General features: G+C 37.2%; 1 protein-coding gene and 1 pseudogene across 9 annotated transcripts in view; one reads left to right on the top strand and one right to left on the bottom strand.

Moving 5' to 3' along the window:
- The window catches only part of CNOT4 (CCR4-NOT transcription complex subunit 4), a 156,749-nt gene that overhangs the window by 30,469 nt on the left and 107,574 nt on the right, over positions 1-18,706 (bottom strand). For all 9 annotated transcript variants that reach the window (XM_036328584.1, XM_036328590.1, XM_036328587.1 and 6 more), the window contains 3 exons: positions 5,146-5,203; positions 3,078-3,327; positions 450-947 (listed from right to left, as the gene is read on the bottom strand). In XM_036328584.1, coding sequence (XP_036184477.1) covers positions 450-947; positions 3,078-3,327; positions 5,146-5,203 — 806 coding nt within the window. The remainder of the gene's footprint in view (positions 1-449; positions 948-3,077; positions 3,328-5,145; positions 5,204-18,706) is intronic.
- LOC118666694 lies at positions 5,874-6,017 on the top strand (annotated as a pseudogene).

The following is an 18,706-nucleotide window of genomic DNA, read 5'->3' as shown; positions in this document are numbered from 1 at the left end:
TAGTCAAAATAAGTTAACTGCCAAAAGAATTAGAGAGTGGCTTTATTCTTCATGCTCTCACGTATTACCATCTTTAAAAAATTCTTTTAACCAGTTTACTTTTAGAATGCATAATCAGAATTCTGACCATGGTGTTGGCACCATAATTTCAGAGGCCATATTTTTCTTTTTGTATTTTTATGGCATGTGAAAATTTGGTAACTACCTTATTAAGTGAAATTATTCTAAGCAGTAACTAGGTATAATACTCCACCATCCTTATAAAGCTCAATATTACAAGGCATCTACCCAATTAAAAAAAATTTAGATTACAAGGACTTTAATTTTTTTCCAAAGAAATTTCCAAGACTAAATAAATACTCTGTTATTCAAAAGTTCCCTCCCTACCCACCCAATAACCCAAAGGCATGAGTTATTCACAAATTCTCAAGGACTATAAATGAACCTACCTGCTATAGGGATCCCTCCCAGACCTGTGTTGTGCTGTGGCGGGAGATTCAAGTCCAAGAAATTACTATTTGAGGTGGGGTTTGCTGTGTGGTTCAAGTGCATGATGCTATTGCGTGGAAAGGCCATCCAAGGATAGCGGGCTGCCTGGCCTGGAAAATTGAATGAATTATAAACTGCTCGGTGCTGCTGAAATTGAGGGAACCTCTGTGGCAAGACTGAAAAGGTACTATTGAGAGAGTTGGCATTTGTAGGTGCAGCAGGATGCAGGAATCCAGAGCCTGGACCTTTGGCGGTTGTAGTGTGTGAAGAGGAGTTCTGAAGAGATGTGGGTGAAAGGGAAGGCTGGTCTTGGACTGATAGTTCCTTTTCAATCAGGTCTGCTAAGGCTTTTCGAGTGACATCAAAGGGATCAAAACCCAAGTCATCCTCTGGTTGTTTAGAAGAACCAAAGCCAAATGCTGCTTGCCAGTCTGTAGAGGACGATACTGGGATTGTTTCTGTGGGGACAAAATGAGTGATGAATTTAAAATACATAGCTCACTTTCACACTTAATAAATATCCATACTAGGGAAAGTTAAACATCGTATTACAAGGTAAAGGCAAATATACATAAAGTATAATTTCTTAGCACATTAATAAGATTTTTGTAAAATTACAAGTCCTCATATACTAATTTCATTCTATATATATATATATACACACACACACACACACACACATATACACATACAATATGTATATTATTGATTTCAGAGAGGAAAGGAGAGAGATAGAAACATCAACAATGAGAAAGAATCATTGATCAGCTGTCTCCTGCATACCCACACTGAGGATCAAGCCTGCAACCCGGGCATGTGTCCTGACTGGGAATCGAACTGTAAGCTCAATTCATAGCTCAATGCTCAACCACTGACCTACACTGACCGTGCAATAATTTAATTCTTAAGTTACTAACATCAACAATTCAGAATTGTCCTAGCTGGTTTGGCTCAGTGGTTAGAGTGTTGGCCTGTAGATTGAGGGGTTGCGGGTTCGATTCTGGTCAAGGGCACCTGGGTTACAGGCTCGATCTCTGGCTCTGGTAGTGGTATGTGCAGGAGGCAACCAGTCAATGTGTCTCTCACTCTGTTGTTTCTCTGTGTCTCTCCTGCTCCCTTCCACTCTCTTAAAAAGAATCAACGGGAAAAAAAAATTCTCAGGTGAGGACTAACCAAATAAACTCAAAACAACAATTAAAAAAACCTCTGAATGATAGACTGATTGTGCTAAAGAAAGAAAAAGTACTTGAAACCCAAATTATATTCAGACATTCATAATCAAAACCCAGCATGGCTGGTGTTGCTCAGTGGTTGAGCATCGACCCATGAACCAGGAGGTCACAGTTTGATTCCTGGTCAGGGCACATTCCCGGGTTGCAGTTGCGGATCGGTCCCCAGTAGTGGGGGGGCATGCAGGATATGGCCAATCGAAGATTCTCATCACTGATGTTTCTATCACTCTCTCCCTCTCCCTTCCTCTCTCTGAAATCAATAAAAATATATTTTAAAATACACACACAACAAAAAAACAAAATAAGTCATTTAAATGAAATAAAGTAATAACAAATATAACAGAATTTATTAGTAAAGTTTACATTTTAAAATGTTTTTATTAAAGACAAAGTATAATTTGTCTGTTCCATTGAGAATAGATGCTATTCACAATAAGAGAACTTATAATAAATGAAAATGAAAATGGCTCAAAAATGCCAAAATATAAATTTTATTTTTTTCAAAAAATATGTAAATTTTAATATAAATCAACATATGTCTTGTCAGCTGGAGGGGGGAGAAATCTTAAATTTAACTATACAAACACAAATCTGGTTTAAAATTTAAGCCCTGTTCTAGCCGATCTGGTTCAGTGGACAGAGCGTCAGCCGGTGGACTTAAGGGTCTGTGGTTCAATTCTGGTCAAGGGCACATACCTCAGTTGCAGGTTTGATCCCCACCCTGGTCGCGGTGCATGTAGGAGGCAACCAATCAACGTGTCTCTCTCACATCGATGTTTCTCTCTCTCTCAACAGAAAAGTATTTTTGGGTGAGGATTAATAAAAAAGAAAAGAATTAAAATAAAATAAAATGTAAGCCCTTAATACTGTCTAGATCAGTGGTTCTCAACCTTCCTAATGTCGTGACCCTTTAATACAGTTCCTCATGTTGTGGTGACCCCCAATTTCATTGTTACAAATTGAACATAATTAAAGCAGAGTGATTAATCACAAAAACAATATGTAATTATATATGTTTTCCGATGGTCTTAGGCGACCCCTGTGAAAGGGTCATTTGACCCCCAAAGGGGTCGCGACCCACCGGTTGAGAACTGCTGGTCTAGAGGAATACGTGTTTTACAATTGGGAAAAATGATCTAACCTTTGATTTCTGGAGAAATCTCTCTGTTAACATAGAACTAAGTTCCAGGTCATAAAACAACTTATCTAACCATCCAATTCCATGCAGTTTATATTTTTAAATGTGTACATTTTTATGAAAAAGGAAATGAAGAGAAAAAGGATAAAAACCCATCAAACCAGGGTCTCATTGCAGTCTGAGTATAATTATTAACATGCAGTGGAGGTGTTATATACCTGATGTGAAGAGGCTCTGTGGCTCTGGTGCTGTAGGCCAGTCACTAGATGTCTGTGGGGAGCTGGGGAAAGGAGGAAGCCCACTTGGAATAGGGTTGGGATGGCGAAAGTTATCTGAGAATAACGACTGTGACTCAGTTACTGCCCCTTCAAAAGGAGAGCGTGCACTGTGATTGGATGAACTGATGGGGATGACTGGGTTAGATTTTGATAAACCAGGTGGCGGTGAAGGTGTATCACTGTTAGATATCTGAATGAAATAGGAAAAGAAAAGAATAATTAATATAAGTTTATACATTTTAATAAGCCACGATTAAAATGACTTGCAACAAAAGGTATTAGCATAGTCATCTTCAAATTGGGGTACTTAACTTCTTTTATGAGAGCACATATTTTCAAAAAAATCCATCAACTTATATAAACAGTCTTCTCTAAAACTGACCCTCTTGAAAAGACTAAACCAGTCTCCTCTTGTTTTACAACCTAACTTCTCTCACTTTACATAGAAAAGAATATTTTTCACTCTCTGGGACCTAACTAAATATTTTGTCCAATAGTAAAAACTTTCTGGGAATCAAACCAAAATTTATTAGAAATATTCAGGTTGGTGATGAGAAAGTGACGGACTCTAATGACTGGATTCTTTTGCAAACTAGGTGATTCCCAATGCACTAAGTCTTGAACAAAGATTAGAAGATCTAATCAAGTTATTTTCAAATAATTTTTATGATAAATCTTTTTATGATTTTTAGGTATTCAACTCAGGAGTTAAAAAAAATTGAGTGATACTGATATAATACTGTTTGTTCCATCTCTCATTTATACGAACAAGATATCGTAGCACTTACATTTAGAAAAATGAAAACATGACTGGATTGCTGCTGAAACTTAAACCGAAAGGTAATATGCATGACAGGTACATAAAACTAATTTTAAAATGTCCCTATCTATCTCAGTAAGAGATGAATTTCCAATATAATTTTATTGTTTGTTTTATAACTAATTTTTATCAAAATCTATACTTACATAAGTTGCTTTGATCAAATTAAAGTATCAATATTTCCTTTGTAATTCTTAACTTATTATTAAACAAATCTTAAATGTTAACCTAAAATACACAAGAGGACATACAGATATTCAAATTCTTTTATGGAATTTGTAGGCAAAAATTTTGGAAAAGCAGTGTATTTCAGATCGCTACATTTCTCACAAACACTATGGAAGAGATTAGAACTACATTTTATTTTTACCAATGTAAGAAAGTGTACAGAAACTTAACCAGTGCCCAGCTGGTGTGGCTCAGTGGTTGAGCATTGACCTATGAAACTGGAGGTCACGGTTTGATTCCTGGTCAGGGCACATGCCCAGGTTGTGGGTTCGATCCCCAGTGTGGGGTGTGCAGGAGGCAGCTGATCAATGATTCTCTCTCATCACTGATGTTTCTATCTCTCCCTCTCCCGTCATCTCTGAAAGCAATAAAAAAAAAAAAAAGAAAGAAAAGAAAAGAAACCTAACCAGTGAAATGCTAGCAACTAGACAAGATGATACAAAGCATGCTCTAAAGATCAGGATCTCATTCAGTTTCACTATGAGGCAACTCTGAATTTATTTGGTTTATCATTTCAAATCTCAGTCATTTGGAGGAAGGGAAAAACTTTTGGGAGCAAGTACATGAGAGAAATAGAAAATAAAGTTGACAGCAAGGGACAAGGGAGCATATGTCATAGAAACAATGCTTAAAATCAAGAATGTAGAAGGCATAGTCTGGGACCATTTCATGTAGAGTCAAGAAGACCAATAACAGCAGACTCTAAGGACATAGTATAATAACATGTGTTCATAATGATAATTCTGAACACATTATGAAAGGGTTAAATTATGCTCTATAGATTCTGTAGAGAAAAAAGAAGGCTAATTATAATACATTTAGCAAGGCTGTCCACTAAAAGTGTTTTTAAATTGTTTAAAATTTAAAGTATTTTTCACTATCTAGAAATTCACTTACACAGAATGCCCTGTTTTAGGGGGGAGAACAGATAAATGAAAGGATACAATATCAAAATCTTACCTGCTGGGAATTATCACCATTCCCTATACTGAGAGAATCTGAAGGTTTGTCAATGGGGCTGTAAAAAGAAAACAAATCAAATCAAATCAAATCAAATCAAAGTAAAATCATTCTCTCACCATAAAAACAGACTTTCTAAAAGCCAGAAAAATAGGCATCTTACCCTCCAGTAATACTTACTGAAGCATAATGTAAGATATTAATTTGATATTAACAATACACGGTATAAGATAAAATTCCTACCACTGAGCAACTTACATTCTAATAAGATTCTCCAAAAACAATAGCTTATTTTAAAAAGTACTACTTAAAATGAATACTACTCCAAGTAATAGGTTAAAAGTCTAATAAACTATTTAGTTTTGTGCATGTAATTAACACATTCCCAATTAAATTTCTTGAAATAATACCCATTTTTCTAGGTTTTTTTTTTTTTTAAATATATTTTATTGATTTTTTACAGAGAGGAAGGGAGAAGGATAGAGAGTTAGAAACATCAATGAGAGAGAAACATCGATCAGCTGCCTCCTGCACATCTCCTACTGGGGATGTGCCCGCAACCCAAGTACATGCCCTTGACCAGAATTGAACCTGGGACCTTTCAGTCCGCAGGCCGACACTCCATCCACTGAGCCAAACCGGTTTTGGCTAAGTGTTTTTGACAGGGGGCATAAAAGTTATTAGAATGTTCTCTATAGGTGCTTAAGAGAAGTGGATTTAATACTTCAACCCCTTGGCAGTGGGCAAGGAGACACCTGATTGGTGGTGTTGCTCTTGTATCAATCAGGGCAAAGCAGATATATAGTCCTTAGTTCATCCTCGTTTGATGCCTGTGTTAGTGGCCCGAGCTGTTTCATGCCTGAGGAACATAAAATTATAATTCCTAGGTCTTAGAGGAGGAAAAGGTCAGAAACATTGGTCTCATAATAAGAAGATTATTAACTGAGGCTTGGGAGGGGATATAGTTTTAAAATGTTTTTGGAGCCGAAACCGGTTTGGCTCAGTGGATAGAGCATCGGCCTGCAGACTGAAAGGTCCCAGGTTCGATTCCGGTCAAGGGCATGTGCCTTGGTTGCGGGCATATCCCCAGTAGGAGATGTGCAGGAGGCAGCTGATCGATGTTTCTCTCTCATCGATGTTTCTAACTCTCTATCTCTCTCCCTTCCTCTCTGTAAAAAATCAATAAAATATATTTTAAATAAATAAATAAATAAATAAAATGTTTTTGGAGATGTTGTGATTACTCTAGTAACTTCTAGATAACAGTAAGTAGAGTAAACATGTCACCTAACAGTTTATGTGGCAGTTTTGCAATAGGACATGGATATATGTCATTCTGCACATAAAACTGGATGCTATGAGATCGAGTATAATAAGTGGGTCACTACTGACTTTCAGAAAGCTGGGTGGTGGTCTAGTATGGTAATATTGAAATTGTTTCAGAGGACAGTTACTGTGAATCATGTATGCTCAGGAGCCAGAATGTGTTCAAATCCTGTCTCTGCCACTTAACTGTCAGTGTGGTCTTAGGTGCATTTAACCTGCCTGTTTCTTGCCTGAAAAGTGAGTCTTAATGAGTACATATGAGCTGTTGAAAAAAATAAAACATGAGAAGCACTTAAAATGGGGCCTGGCACAGTTGTAGCTAATCTATAATAATAAAAGTGTAATATGCAAATCAGCTGAACAGTGGAACGACTGTCCGGACAACCTTACAAAGCTGGGGCTGCGAGGGCCGAGCCCCTTGCACAAATTTTGTGCATTGGGCCTCTAGTAATATATATGAGCATTTATCTTTTTTGGGTTCAGAAGAAAAAATTTAACACTTCAGTATTCTAATCATAACCCTACAGAAGGCATATGCATGTATACGTACACACACACACACACACACACACACACACACACACACGACACTAATAGAAATAAACCTTTGTGCTAACAATCAACTGTTAAAAGAAAAAAAACAACAACACATTAAAACTTGACTTCCATACAGAGAAAATTCAGTATCACAGTAAAGTAATTTAGAACTGCTAACTTCAAGTCCATTTGAACTCCTCTGACTTAAAACCAAAACTGGTATAAGCATTACAACACTGACCCAGTTTGACACAGAACTAGCAAGCCATTTCTACAACTAACTTTATTTAACCCCAGCATAAGAACAAAAGATTATTTTGTTCAAATACAAAAACTTATTTCTGACATACTAGAGTAAAAAAAAAAATTAAGATTCCACATTTCTCAAAATTATTTTATTGCCTGAAAATACATACAAAGTTACCTTACAGACAACTTACTAGTACCACATTTAATTACTCTAAAAATTTAACAAGGGCTAGTACTCAACCTGAATACCAAGAGTACCTTCTGAAGAAACACTGCCCAATGCTCTAGAATTTGACAGAGGTCTGAAATTTATGTGAAGAGCATCTTTACTTCTTATTATCCATAAAATGTCAATAAATCAATTCCTGTTATTAAGTCAAGTGGGTAGTTACAAATAATTGTAAGATATAGTTCTGAATCCATTAAGTTAGAGATATTTGTGGCAATAAGACAAGTGCACAAAAACAAATATCCGCCAGTGCCAACTGTTAAATGAATTGTTTCATCAATAGATGCTATAGGTTTTTAGAAGTGAACCCACTGCAAGTGGGACATTCAGAGAACATTTCCTAGGGGAGTTCAAATTTAAGTAAGTCATTGAAAAGGGGAAAGAATAGTATAAAAGGTAGGAATTACAAGTCTGTCCAGAATCAAAAGGTTGCAGATAGAGCTGGGAGAAAGTTAAGTAATTAGTTTAGTTAATGTAGGATGATTTTAACAATGGGAGGTAAGGATAGAAAGATGGACAGAGGCCAGACACTAGAGGCCAATGGAAATTTGAGCACAGAAATGATAAAAATAAAGCAGTGTTTTAGAAAGATAAATTTGGTGGTAACATGAAGAACAGATGAACGTAATACACATAAACTGAGATAAACCTGCAATATGTTTATTAAATTTTATGTGGTAACATACACAACATAAAACCATGTTAAATATTTTTAAGTGCACAGTTCAGTGTTACTAAATACATTCACACTGTTGTTAATACTACCAACCATCCCCATAACTCTTCATCTTGTAAAACTTGAAATTCTGTACCCACTAAACAATAACTCACCAATTTTCCTATCCCCACAGCATCCACCATATTCTTTCTGTATGATTCTGACTACTCTAAATACCATGTATAAGTGGAACCATAGAGGATTTGTCTTTTTATGACAATAATGTGCTCAAAGTTCATCCACGTTGTAATACATTGAAGAATGTCCTTCCTTCTTAAGGCTGAATAATACATTGTATGTATATACCATATTCTGCTTGTCCATTGATCTGTCCATGGACACTTGTTGCTTCCACATTTAAACCATTGGGAGTAATGCTGTTATGACATAAGTGTATGAATATCTCTTTGAGATGCTGCTTCCAATTCTTTTAGGAATACACCCAAAAGTGAAATTGATGAACCATACCGTAATTCTGTTTAATTTTTTTAAGAACTTCCATATAGTTTTCCACAATAGCAGTACCATTTTATATTCCTACCAATAGAGCACCAGGGTTCCAATTTCCCCATATCCTTTCAAACACCCATTTTCTGCTTTTTTTCATGACTAATTGACCATTTGTTTATCTTCTTTGGAGAGATGTCTATTCATGTCCTTTGCCCATTTTTGAATCAGGTTTTCTAATTTTTGTTGTTGAGTTTTAGGAGTCCTCTATATATTCTTGTTATTAGTGACTTAGATATATAATTTACTAATATTTTCTTCTATTTTGGGGGTTGTCCTTTACTGTGGATAGTGTCATTTGATTCACAAAATTTTAAAATTTCAATGAAGTCCAATTTGTCTATTTTTTTTCTTTTATCTGCCTTTGATGCCAGACCCAAGAAATCATTTCCAAATCCAAAGTCATGAAGCTAAATAAATGTCGTGAAGTCCTATTATTGTTTTAGTTCTTATGTTTAGGTCACTGACCCATTTTGAAGCAATTTTTGAATAAGGTGTTAAGTAAGTGTTCAATTTCATTCTTTTGCTTGTGGATATCCAGTTTTCCCAGCACCATTTCTTGAAAAGACTGTCCTTGCCCCAATGAATGATCTTGGTATCCTTGTCAAAAATCATCTGACCCTATATGTGAGTTAATTTCTGGACTCTCTATTCCACTGGTCTATATGTCTGCTTTAGTCAATAACATTGCTTTGATTACTGTAGCTTTGAAGTAAGTTTTGAAATAAAAAACTGGGTTCACCAGTTTTCTTCTTTTTTTAAGATTATTTGGCTATTTGGGATATTTTGAGATTCCATATGGATTTTAGAATGGGTTCTTCTATTTGGAATTTTGATATGGACTGTACTGAATCTGTAGACAGCTTTTTTAATTACTAATTCAATCTCCTTAGTAATAGTTATGTATCTATTAATATTTTCTATTTCTTCCCCTTTTTTTTTTATCTTGGTAGATTTTGTTTCTAGGTATGTCCATTTCATCTATGTTATTCAATTTGTTGGAATACAATTGTTCACAGTACTCTTACAATGCCTTTTTTATTTCTGTAGAATCTGTAGTAATGTCCCTACTTCTATTTCTGATTTTAGTAATTTGAACCTTTTCTCTTTTTTTATGACAATATACCTAACAGTTTGTCAATTCTGTTGATCTCAAAGAATCAACTTTTAGTTTCATTGATTTTCTCTATTTTATCTCTGCTCCAATCTTTATTATTTCCTTCCTCTCCTAGCTTTGGGTTTAGTCTGTTTTTTTGTTATTGGTGTTATAAAGTTAGATTGCAGACTTGGAACCTTTCTTGTTTTTTTATGTAAACATTTACAATAGTCCCCCCTTATCCACAATTTTGTTTTCTGTGGCTTCAGTTACCTGAGGTCAACTAAGGTCTGAAAATATTAAATGAAAAGTTCCTGAAATAAACATTTCATAAGTTTTAAATTGTGCACCATTCTGAGTAGCTTAATGAAATCTTGCTCCACCCCACACGGGACATAAGTCAGCCCTTTCTCCAGTGCATCATGCTGTACACATCACCTGCCCATTATTCACTTAGTAGGCTTCTCAGTTATCAGATTGACTGTCATAGTGTCACAGTGCTTGTGTTCAAGTAACTCCTACTTTATTTAATAATGCCACATATTGCCTTAAAGTAGAATCATGAATATAAAAAAAACTTATGAATCTGAGCCCTGCCCCCAATCTCTTTGCTTTCTTTTCAGCATGTAGGTGTGATCATGTCAAATGAATAAAAAAGCATGTTTGCATTTTATTGATATAGAATGCTCTCAATCTCTCTAGAAATAGCAAAGTAAAATCTTACTTAAAAAGGAAGCCGGGAGAACCAAGATGGCGGCATAGGTTAACGCCGGAGTTTGCTGCTTTGAACAACTACTTCAAAAGTGAAACCAAAAAACGGAAGGGACATCACCCAGAACCACAGGAACGCTGGCTGAGTGGAAGTCCTACAACTAGGAGGAAAGAGAAACGCATACGGACACTCAGAGGAGGCGCAGTGCTGAAGTCAAATTCTGAGGTGCGGAGTGCGCGAGCGGGCTGGCGGCGGAGGGCGCGGTTGGCGTTTTCAATCGGGAGGGAGTCGCAGACTCTGAGCTCCAGATCCGGGCGAGTCTTTAGGGACCCAGACTCAAACGGGAGAAGCAGGGCTGTCTGGCTTCGGTCAGAGCGAGTGCAGCTTTCTCTCTGAGCTTTGCAGCGGGTGCTGGGACTCAGAGAGGCAGAGCCCCTGGGGACGGGACTGAGAGCCGCCATAACTGCTCTCTCCGGCCCACCCTGTTGATCCTGTGCGACCCGCCCCACCCAAGCCCTGCACACAGGCATTTGCCGGATAGCCTCAGGCAAAGGCTAGATTAGCACCTCCCTAGAGGACAGAAGTTCTCTCACTGCTGACACAGCTGATTCTCATAGCCACTTGGCCTGGAGGTCAAACCCTCCCTGGAATTAGCTACAACAATCAAGATTTAACTATAAGACTGCGCACAAAGACCACTAGGGGGTGCACCAAGGAAGCATAACAAAATGCGGAGACAAAGAAACAGGACAAAATTGTCAATGGAAGATATAGAGTTCAGAACCACACTTTTAAGGTCTCTCAAGAACTGTTTAGAAGCCGTCGATAAACTTAATGAGATCTACAAGAAAACTAATGAGACCCTCGATCTTATATTGGGGAACCAACTAGAAATTAAGCATACACGGACTGAAATAACGAATATACAGACTCCCGACAGCAGACCAGAGGAGCGCAAGAATCAAGTCAATGATTTGAAATGCGAGGAAGCAAAAAACACCCAACCGGAAAAGCAAAATGAAAAAAGAATCCAAAAATGTGAGGATAGTGTAAGGAGCCTCTGGGACAGCTTCAAGCGTACCAACATCAGAATTATAGGGGTGCCAGAAGATGAGAGAGAGCAAGATATTGAAAACCTATTTGAAGAAATAATGACAGAAAACTTCCCCCACCTGGTGAAAGAAATGGACTTACAGGTCCAAGAAGCCCGGAGAACCCCAAACAAAAGGAATCCAAAGAGGACCACACCAAGACACATCATAATTAAAATGCCAAGAGCAAAAGATAAAGAGAGAATCTTAAAAACAGCAAGAGAAAGAAACTCAGTTACCTACAAGGGAATACCCATACGACTGTCAGCTGATTTCTCAACAGAAACTTTGCAGGCCAGAAGGGAGTGGCAAGAAATATTCAAAGTGATGAATACCAAGAACCTACAACCAAGATTACTTTATCCAGCAAAGCTATCATTCAGAATTGAAGGTCAGATAAAGAGCTTCACAGATAAGGAAAAGCTAAAGGAGTTCATCACCACCAAACCAGGATTATATGAAATGCTGAAAGGTATCCTTTAAGAAGAGGAAGAGGAAGAAAAAGGTAAAGATACAAATTATGAACAACAAATATGCATCTATCAACAAGTGAATCTAAGAATCAAGTGAATAAATAATCTGATGAACAGAATGAACTGTTGATTATAATAGAATCAGGGACATAGAAAGGGAATGGACTGACTATTCCTGGGGGGGAAAGGGGTGTGGGAGATGCGGGAAGAGACTGGACAAAAATCGTGCACCTATGGATGAGGACAGTGGGTGGGGAGTGAGGGTGGAGGGTGGGGTGGGAACTGGGAGGAGGGGAGATATGGGGGGAAAAAAAGAGGAACAAATGTAATAATCTAAACAATAAAGATTTAATTAAAAAAAAAAAAAAAAAAAAAAAAAAAAAAAGGAAGCCTAATGCTTCTTGACAAAGTGATATCGTCCACGTGGATTCTGATGATATGTCATTATTTCCTACTGTCAGGTCAATGAATTGCTCTGGGAGTTATCTGTGTGCTGCTGTAGTATGGAACTTGCTGCTTATTTAAAAATCTAGGCCTCTTGCTTATAAAGAAAAATAGCTTTGCTAAAAATTGAGACTTTTATGAGATTGGAATGTTTACTTTATTGCATTAAAAAACATAGCAATAAAGCTGCTAAAACAGAAAAAAAAATGCCACATTTACATAACTTTTATTACCGTACTAGAGGCCCAGTGCACAAAATTCGTGCAAGAGTAGGCCTTCCTTCCCCCAGCTGCCAGCACCAGCTTCCCTCTGGCACCCAGGACCCGGGCTTCCCTCACAGCCCCGGCTTTGTCTGAAAGGATATTATGCTTTTATTATTATAGATGTTGTTATAAATGTCCTATTTTATTGTTAGTTATTGCTGTTAATATCTTACTGTACCTAATTTATAAATTAAACTTTACCATAGGTATGTATGTACAGGAAAAAACATTGTATATATAGGGTTAAGTACTATCGCCAGTTCCAGGCATCCACTGGGGGTCTTGAAACTTATCCACTGTATATATGAAAGGACTACGGTATAGCCATAAATTTCCTCCTCAGTACCACTTTTGCTGTTTCCCATAAGCTTTGATTTGTTGTATTTCTTTTTCATTTGTCTCTAAGTATTTTCTAATTTCCCTTGTGATTTCTTTGATACATTAGTTGTTTTAAAGTGTTGTTTAATTTCTAATTTTTTCAATTTTCCAGATTCCCTTTTGTTAATGGTTTCTAACTTTATTTGGTATGGTCAGAAAAAATACCTGGTATGATTGATACCTATTTTTAAAAATCTACTGAGACTTAATTGTGACCTAACATATGCTCTAACCTGGGAAATATCCCGGTCCACTTGAGAAGAATGTGTACTCTATTATTTGGGTACAATGTTATGTATATGTCTATTAGATATAGCTAACTTTATCTATCTTGTGTTTGGCTGTTCTATCCATTATTGTGAGTGGGATACTGAAGTCTCCAACTATTACTGTTGAACTATTTATCCCTTTAATTCTGTTTTCCTGGTATTAGGTGCTTAATGTTTTTTCTTCTTGCTATTTTGAAACTTTTATCCTATATAATAGAAGCCTAATAAGCTGTGTCTGGTCATCCAGTTGGCTATTCAACCAATCAAAGCATAATATGTTAATGATATGCTAAGGCCGCTCAACAGCTATGATGTGCATTGACCACCAGGGGGCAGACGCTCTGACCAGTAGGTTAGCTTGCTGCTGGGATCTGGCTGATCAGGACTGAGTAAGATGGGCCAGACACACCCTGGAGCCCTCCCGTGTCCTTCCCTGGCCCCGATTGTGCACCAGTGGGGTCCCTCAGCCTGGCTTGTGCCCCCTCACAATCTGGGACCCCTTGGGGGGATATCAGAGAGCCAGTTTTGGCCAGACAGCAGAACGACCAGTTGCAATGATGTGCACTGACCACCAGGAAGCAGATGCTCAACATAGGAGCTGCCCCCTGGTGGCCAGTGCACTCCTACAGGGGGAACGCTGCTCAGCCAGAAGCTGGGCTCACGCAGCAGTGGTGGTGGGAGCCTCACCCACCTCTGCAGCAGCGCTAAGGATGTCTGATTGCTGTCAGTTGGATGTCCCCTGAGGGTTTCCGGACTGCAAGAGGGTGCAGACTGGGCTGAGGGACCCCCCCCCCCCCGAGTGCACGAATTTCGTGCACCGGGCCTCTAGTTAATATATAATGTCCTTCTTTGTCTCCTGTTTTACTTAAAAAGTTTGTCTGAAATTAGTATAGCCACACTTACTCTCTTTTTCCATCCTTTTAATTTCAACTTGTTTGTGTCTCTTGTATATAGCATGAAGTTGGATCATGTGTTTCTCTTGTGAATCTCTTGTATATAGCATATAGTTGGATCATGTGTTTTATCCAGTCTGCCAATCTTTGTCTTTAGATTGGAGAGTTGAATCCATTTATATTTAGAGTAATTACTGATAAGGATGGATTTACTTATGTCATCACACTCTTTATTTATAACTGCCCCTACTCCCTCATTTCCTGCATTGACTTCTTTTGTGTTTAGTTGACTTTTTTGGAATGAAATGTTTAAATTTCTTTCTGATTTCCTCTTGTGTATATTCTAGAACAATTCTCTTTATTGTTACCATGGGGATTACATTTAACATCCTAAAGCTATAACACTATAGTTACACTAACTTAACTTCAACACATACAAAAACTCTGCTCCTTTACAGCTCTATCTTTACCCTTTTCAGTTGATTTCACAAAATTACCTCTTTATACATTGTGCGCCAAAAAACAAACTAGTAATTCTTTTAAATGCAGTTTCTTTAAATTATGTAGAAAACAAATTTGGAGCTTCAAACCAAAGTTACAGTAATACTAGCTTTTACATTAATGTATTGGACCTTAAATGTATTGATCCCTTAAATCATGTAAGAAATAAAAAGTATAGTTACAAATCATTGTTACAATAATACTAGCTTTTATAACTGCCCACTTATTTACCTTTATTGAGATCTTTCTTCCTCCTTAAGGCTTTGAGTTATTGTCTAGTGCAGTGGTCGGCAAACCACGGCTCGCAAGCCACATGGGGCTCTTTGGCCCTTTCAGTGTGGCTCTTCCACAAAATACCAACTTCTGTGCAGGGGCCACAAAGTTTCAATCGCACTGTACGTGCGCGCCCGCACATGGTATTTTGTGGAAGAGCCACACTGAAGGGGCCAAAGAGCCACATGTGGCTCACGAGCTGCGGTTTGCCGACCACAGGTCTAGTGTCTTTTCATTTCACCTTGTAGGACTCCCTTAAGCATTTCTTGCAAAGTCTATAGGTTATAAATCCTCTCAGCTTTTGTTTAGCTGAGAAGGTATTAATTTCTCCCTCATTCTATGGGGACAGTTTTGTTGGATATAGAATTCTTGAGGTTGATAGGGTTTATTTTTTTCTCTTTTAGCACTTTAAATATATTGGCCCATTGTTTTCTGGCCTCCAAAGTTTTTGATAAGAAATCTGCTAATAATCTTATTGAGGATCATATCTATGTGATGACTTGCTTCTCTTGCTGCTTTCAAGATTCTGTCCTTGTCATGGGCTTTTTAAAGTTTGATTATTATGTGTCTCAGTGTGCATCTCTCTCAGTTCATCTTAGAATTCATTAAGAATCTTGGATATTCATATACATGCCTTTTATCAAATTTGGGAAGTTTCCAGCACCTTTTTCTTCAAAAAGCACCTTTTTCTTTTCTCATTCTGAAACTCTGAAAATGTGTATGCTGGTCAGCTTGAGGATGTCCCACAGGTCCCTTAGGCTCTCGTCACTTTTCTTCAATCTCTGTGTTCCTTAGACTCGATAATATCCATTTTCCTATCTTCAAGTTTGCTAATTCTTTTTCCTGCCTGTTCTAGTCTGCCTTTGGCTCTTTTAGTGAACTTTTCATTTCAATTATTGTATTTTTCAGCTTTAGAATTTCTTTTTAGGTTTCCTGCCTCTTTACTGATATTTCCATTTTGTTTATACATCATTTTCTTGCCTTTCTTCACATCTTCATTTAGTTCTTTAAGATTTTTAAAGAGATGTGTTTTAAAGTCTTGGTCTAGTGTATCTGTTATTCTTTTTCAGAAACACTTTCTGTTGATTTTTTTTCTTTTGAATAGGCAATATTTTTCTGTTTCTTTATATGACTTGTGATTTGTCGTTGTTGCTGTTGTTGAACACTGGAAATTTAAATCTAGTAATATGGCCCCTTTGGAAATCAGATTCTTCCCCTTCTCCAATGTTTGCTTTCTGGTTATTGGATTTTGTTTGTTTGTTTTTTATTGTTGTAGGCTGTCTCTGTGCTGAGGATCAGCCTTAAGTGTAAACATAAGATCTTCTCGGGTCCTTTCTGAGCTTTCCCTGAACACAGAGTCATTTTCTAATTTCCCTCATATGCAGTTGTTCTTTAATGTCCTAGTCTTTAATGTCTGGCTCCCAAAAGGGGAAAAAAAAAGAAAATTTTAAGAGGGGTGAGGGAGGGGCAATTAGTCCCATAAATTCCCTGAGAAATCACTTTAGCCAGTGGGAGAGGAGGTTATAAGAATGGGGGAGGAGCAACAATGGTTGCCTGACTCTTTGTCCACACCTCTGTGATCAGAAGCAATATTCAGCAGTCAGAGAAGAGCACCTCAAAATTTGGGGAACAGGGTCCTTTTTGCCCACCCTGGTTCCCTCAAGCTATGTTCAAAGTGCTACTGAAAAATGTGCACAGCTGCCTGTCAGGCTGCTACTGTACTAAGAGCTGAAATTAACCAAAATTAACTACCAAGTCTTTTCCTGAAGTTGCAAAACATTAACAGACTTCAAAGTTCCAAAATAGTTACATCAGACAGATTCTTGTTGCTACCTCCTCTGCCATCTTCCCCAACTTGTACTATTCTTATAATATAGGAATAAGGGCTAAAGTTGAGAGGAAGCAACAGTAATAGACATGAAAAGATGAAAGCAAGACATTACAAAGAAAGAATCTTGCTTCACCTTTCCAACCATCACTAACAAAGAGCACTAAATAATTTTCAATATGGTTGAGGGCAAACTTGTTAATGTCAAGGGCAATATATGAAAATATTGCATTCAGAATAAATCTAAGAAGGCTTATGATTTACTGCTAATTAGAATAACTTATAGCATCTTATCCACCATGCCAGCTGCAGTTTTATAAGCAGATTTTAATACTTTACCTGGGCAAGTTTTGTCAAAGATGCTTAAAAATTTATAGATAACTGTCATCAATCCAAAGACAACTGCTGAAAAATTAGGATGGGGCAAAATATCAATAAGCTTATGTTCTACTGAGTTTTAGTATATTCCTCAATTTATTTTAAGAATAATTAAGAAGCTCATTGTAAAAGTGGAAAATAAAGATAAGAGGGGCCCTGAAAATGTACATATAACTCCAAGAAAAAGTATATTTACAAATTCCAATTCTAATAAATATGAACTCCTTGGATCTGTAATGGCTGGACAGAATGTAGATATCCCAAGGCCTAACAGGTCAAAGTTCTTACAATTACCCTGACATCAGATGTCAAACTTGCTTCCTCAACAAAACTCTGTGTCTGCTTAAACTGTGATCTATTAACAAATTTGTTGTTTTACATTCAAAATCTACCTACCCACTGTCATCCATTATCATGCCAAGAAGGTTAAGAAAGGAAAACAAACTTTAATAAACACTACATTTATTTACTAATGAAGAAAGAGACCTACTTTATTAAATGTACTGGTCAAAAACTACCAAGTCCCACTGATATCAGATGAAGGAAGACTGGGCACACTAAGATAAATTGCACATGGCTTTTTTATTTAAAACAAACAAAAAATCTATAAGTTTCCTTTTCTTTCCAACCTGGCCCCCACTCCCCAGGTCAGCACAAAGTTTATTAGCCACTTCTGCTCATAAAGGCCTCTTTCTGAATAGGGATGTTCCTCTAACATACCAGGCATGAAACAGCCACCTGTTCAGGCACACCTCAAGGATATTGCAGGTTCAGTTCCACAACACCATAATAAAGCAAGTATTGCAATAAAGCAAGTCAATCTGTTTGCCAGTGGAGGGCCTTGCCTTCAACTTAAAACAAACAAGCACAACACCTGTGAAGTACAATAAAGTGGAACACAATTAAATTAGGTGTGCCTGTACAGGCCTTTCATTTGCACCTTAGGTTACACTAGGAGCACATCTTAGAGCAAGCATGTCAAACTCTTTTGCGGCCCAGCCAATATAATAGTATGTAAGAAACATTTAATAAAAATTTCATAACTTAATTTTTACAATATCCTGCTATACATAATTATTAATAACGAATTATGTTCACTAATGACTGATTACTACAGTAGTGTTACATTTATTTCCCTTACGAGCTTTGCATGCAGGCGCACCATTTCTCTCCACTAATACTAGCAGCAAATATTTTAGCAGCAAATTGCCACATCATTAGCCTTGGACTGACTTGTTTGGTGTGTCCAACAGGAAATATTTCACTTTCAGAGAACAAGAAAAATAGGTTTATTTGCGTTATGCTCATTAATTTGTGCAGTTATGCAGTGTCTGGCAAGTTAATGTTCAAGAAAAAAATATTAATTTTTATTAAAATGTTCTATTAGCCCTAGCTG

This window comes from Myotis myotis, unplaced genomic scaffold (assembly GCF_014108235.1).
Source record: "Myotis myotis isolate mMyoMyo1 unplaced genomic scaffold, mMyoMyo1.p scaffold_m19_p_11, whole genome shotgun sequence".
NCBI lineage: Eukaryota > Metazoa > Chordata > Mammalia > Chiroptera > Vespertilionidae > Myotis > Myotis myotis.
The sequence above is the reverse complement of the archived record's forward strand: the minus strand, read 5'-3'. Positions and strand labels throughout refer to the sequence as shown.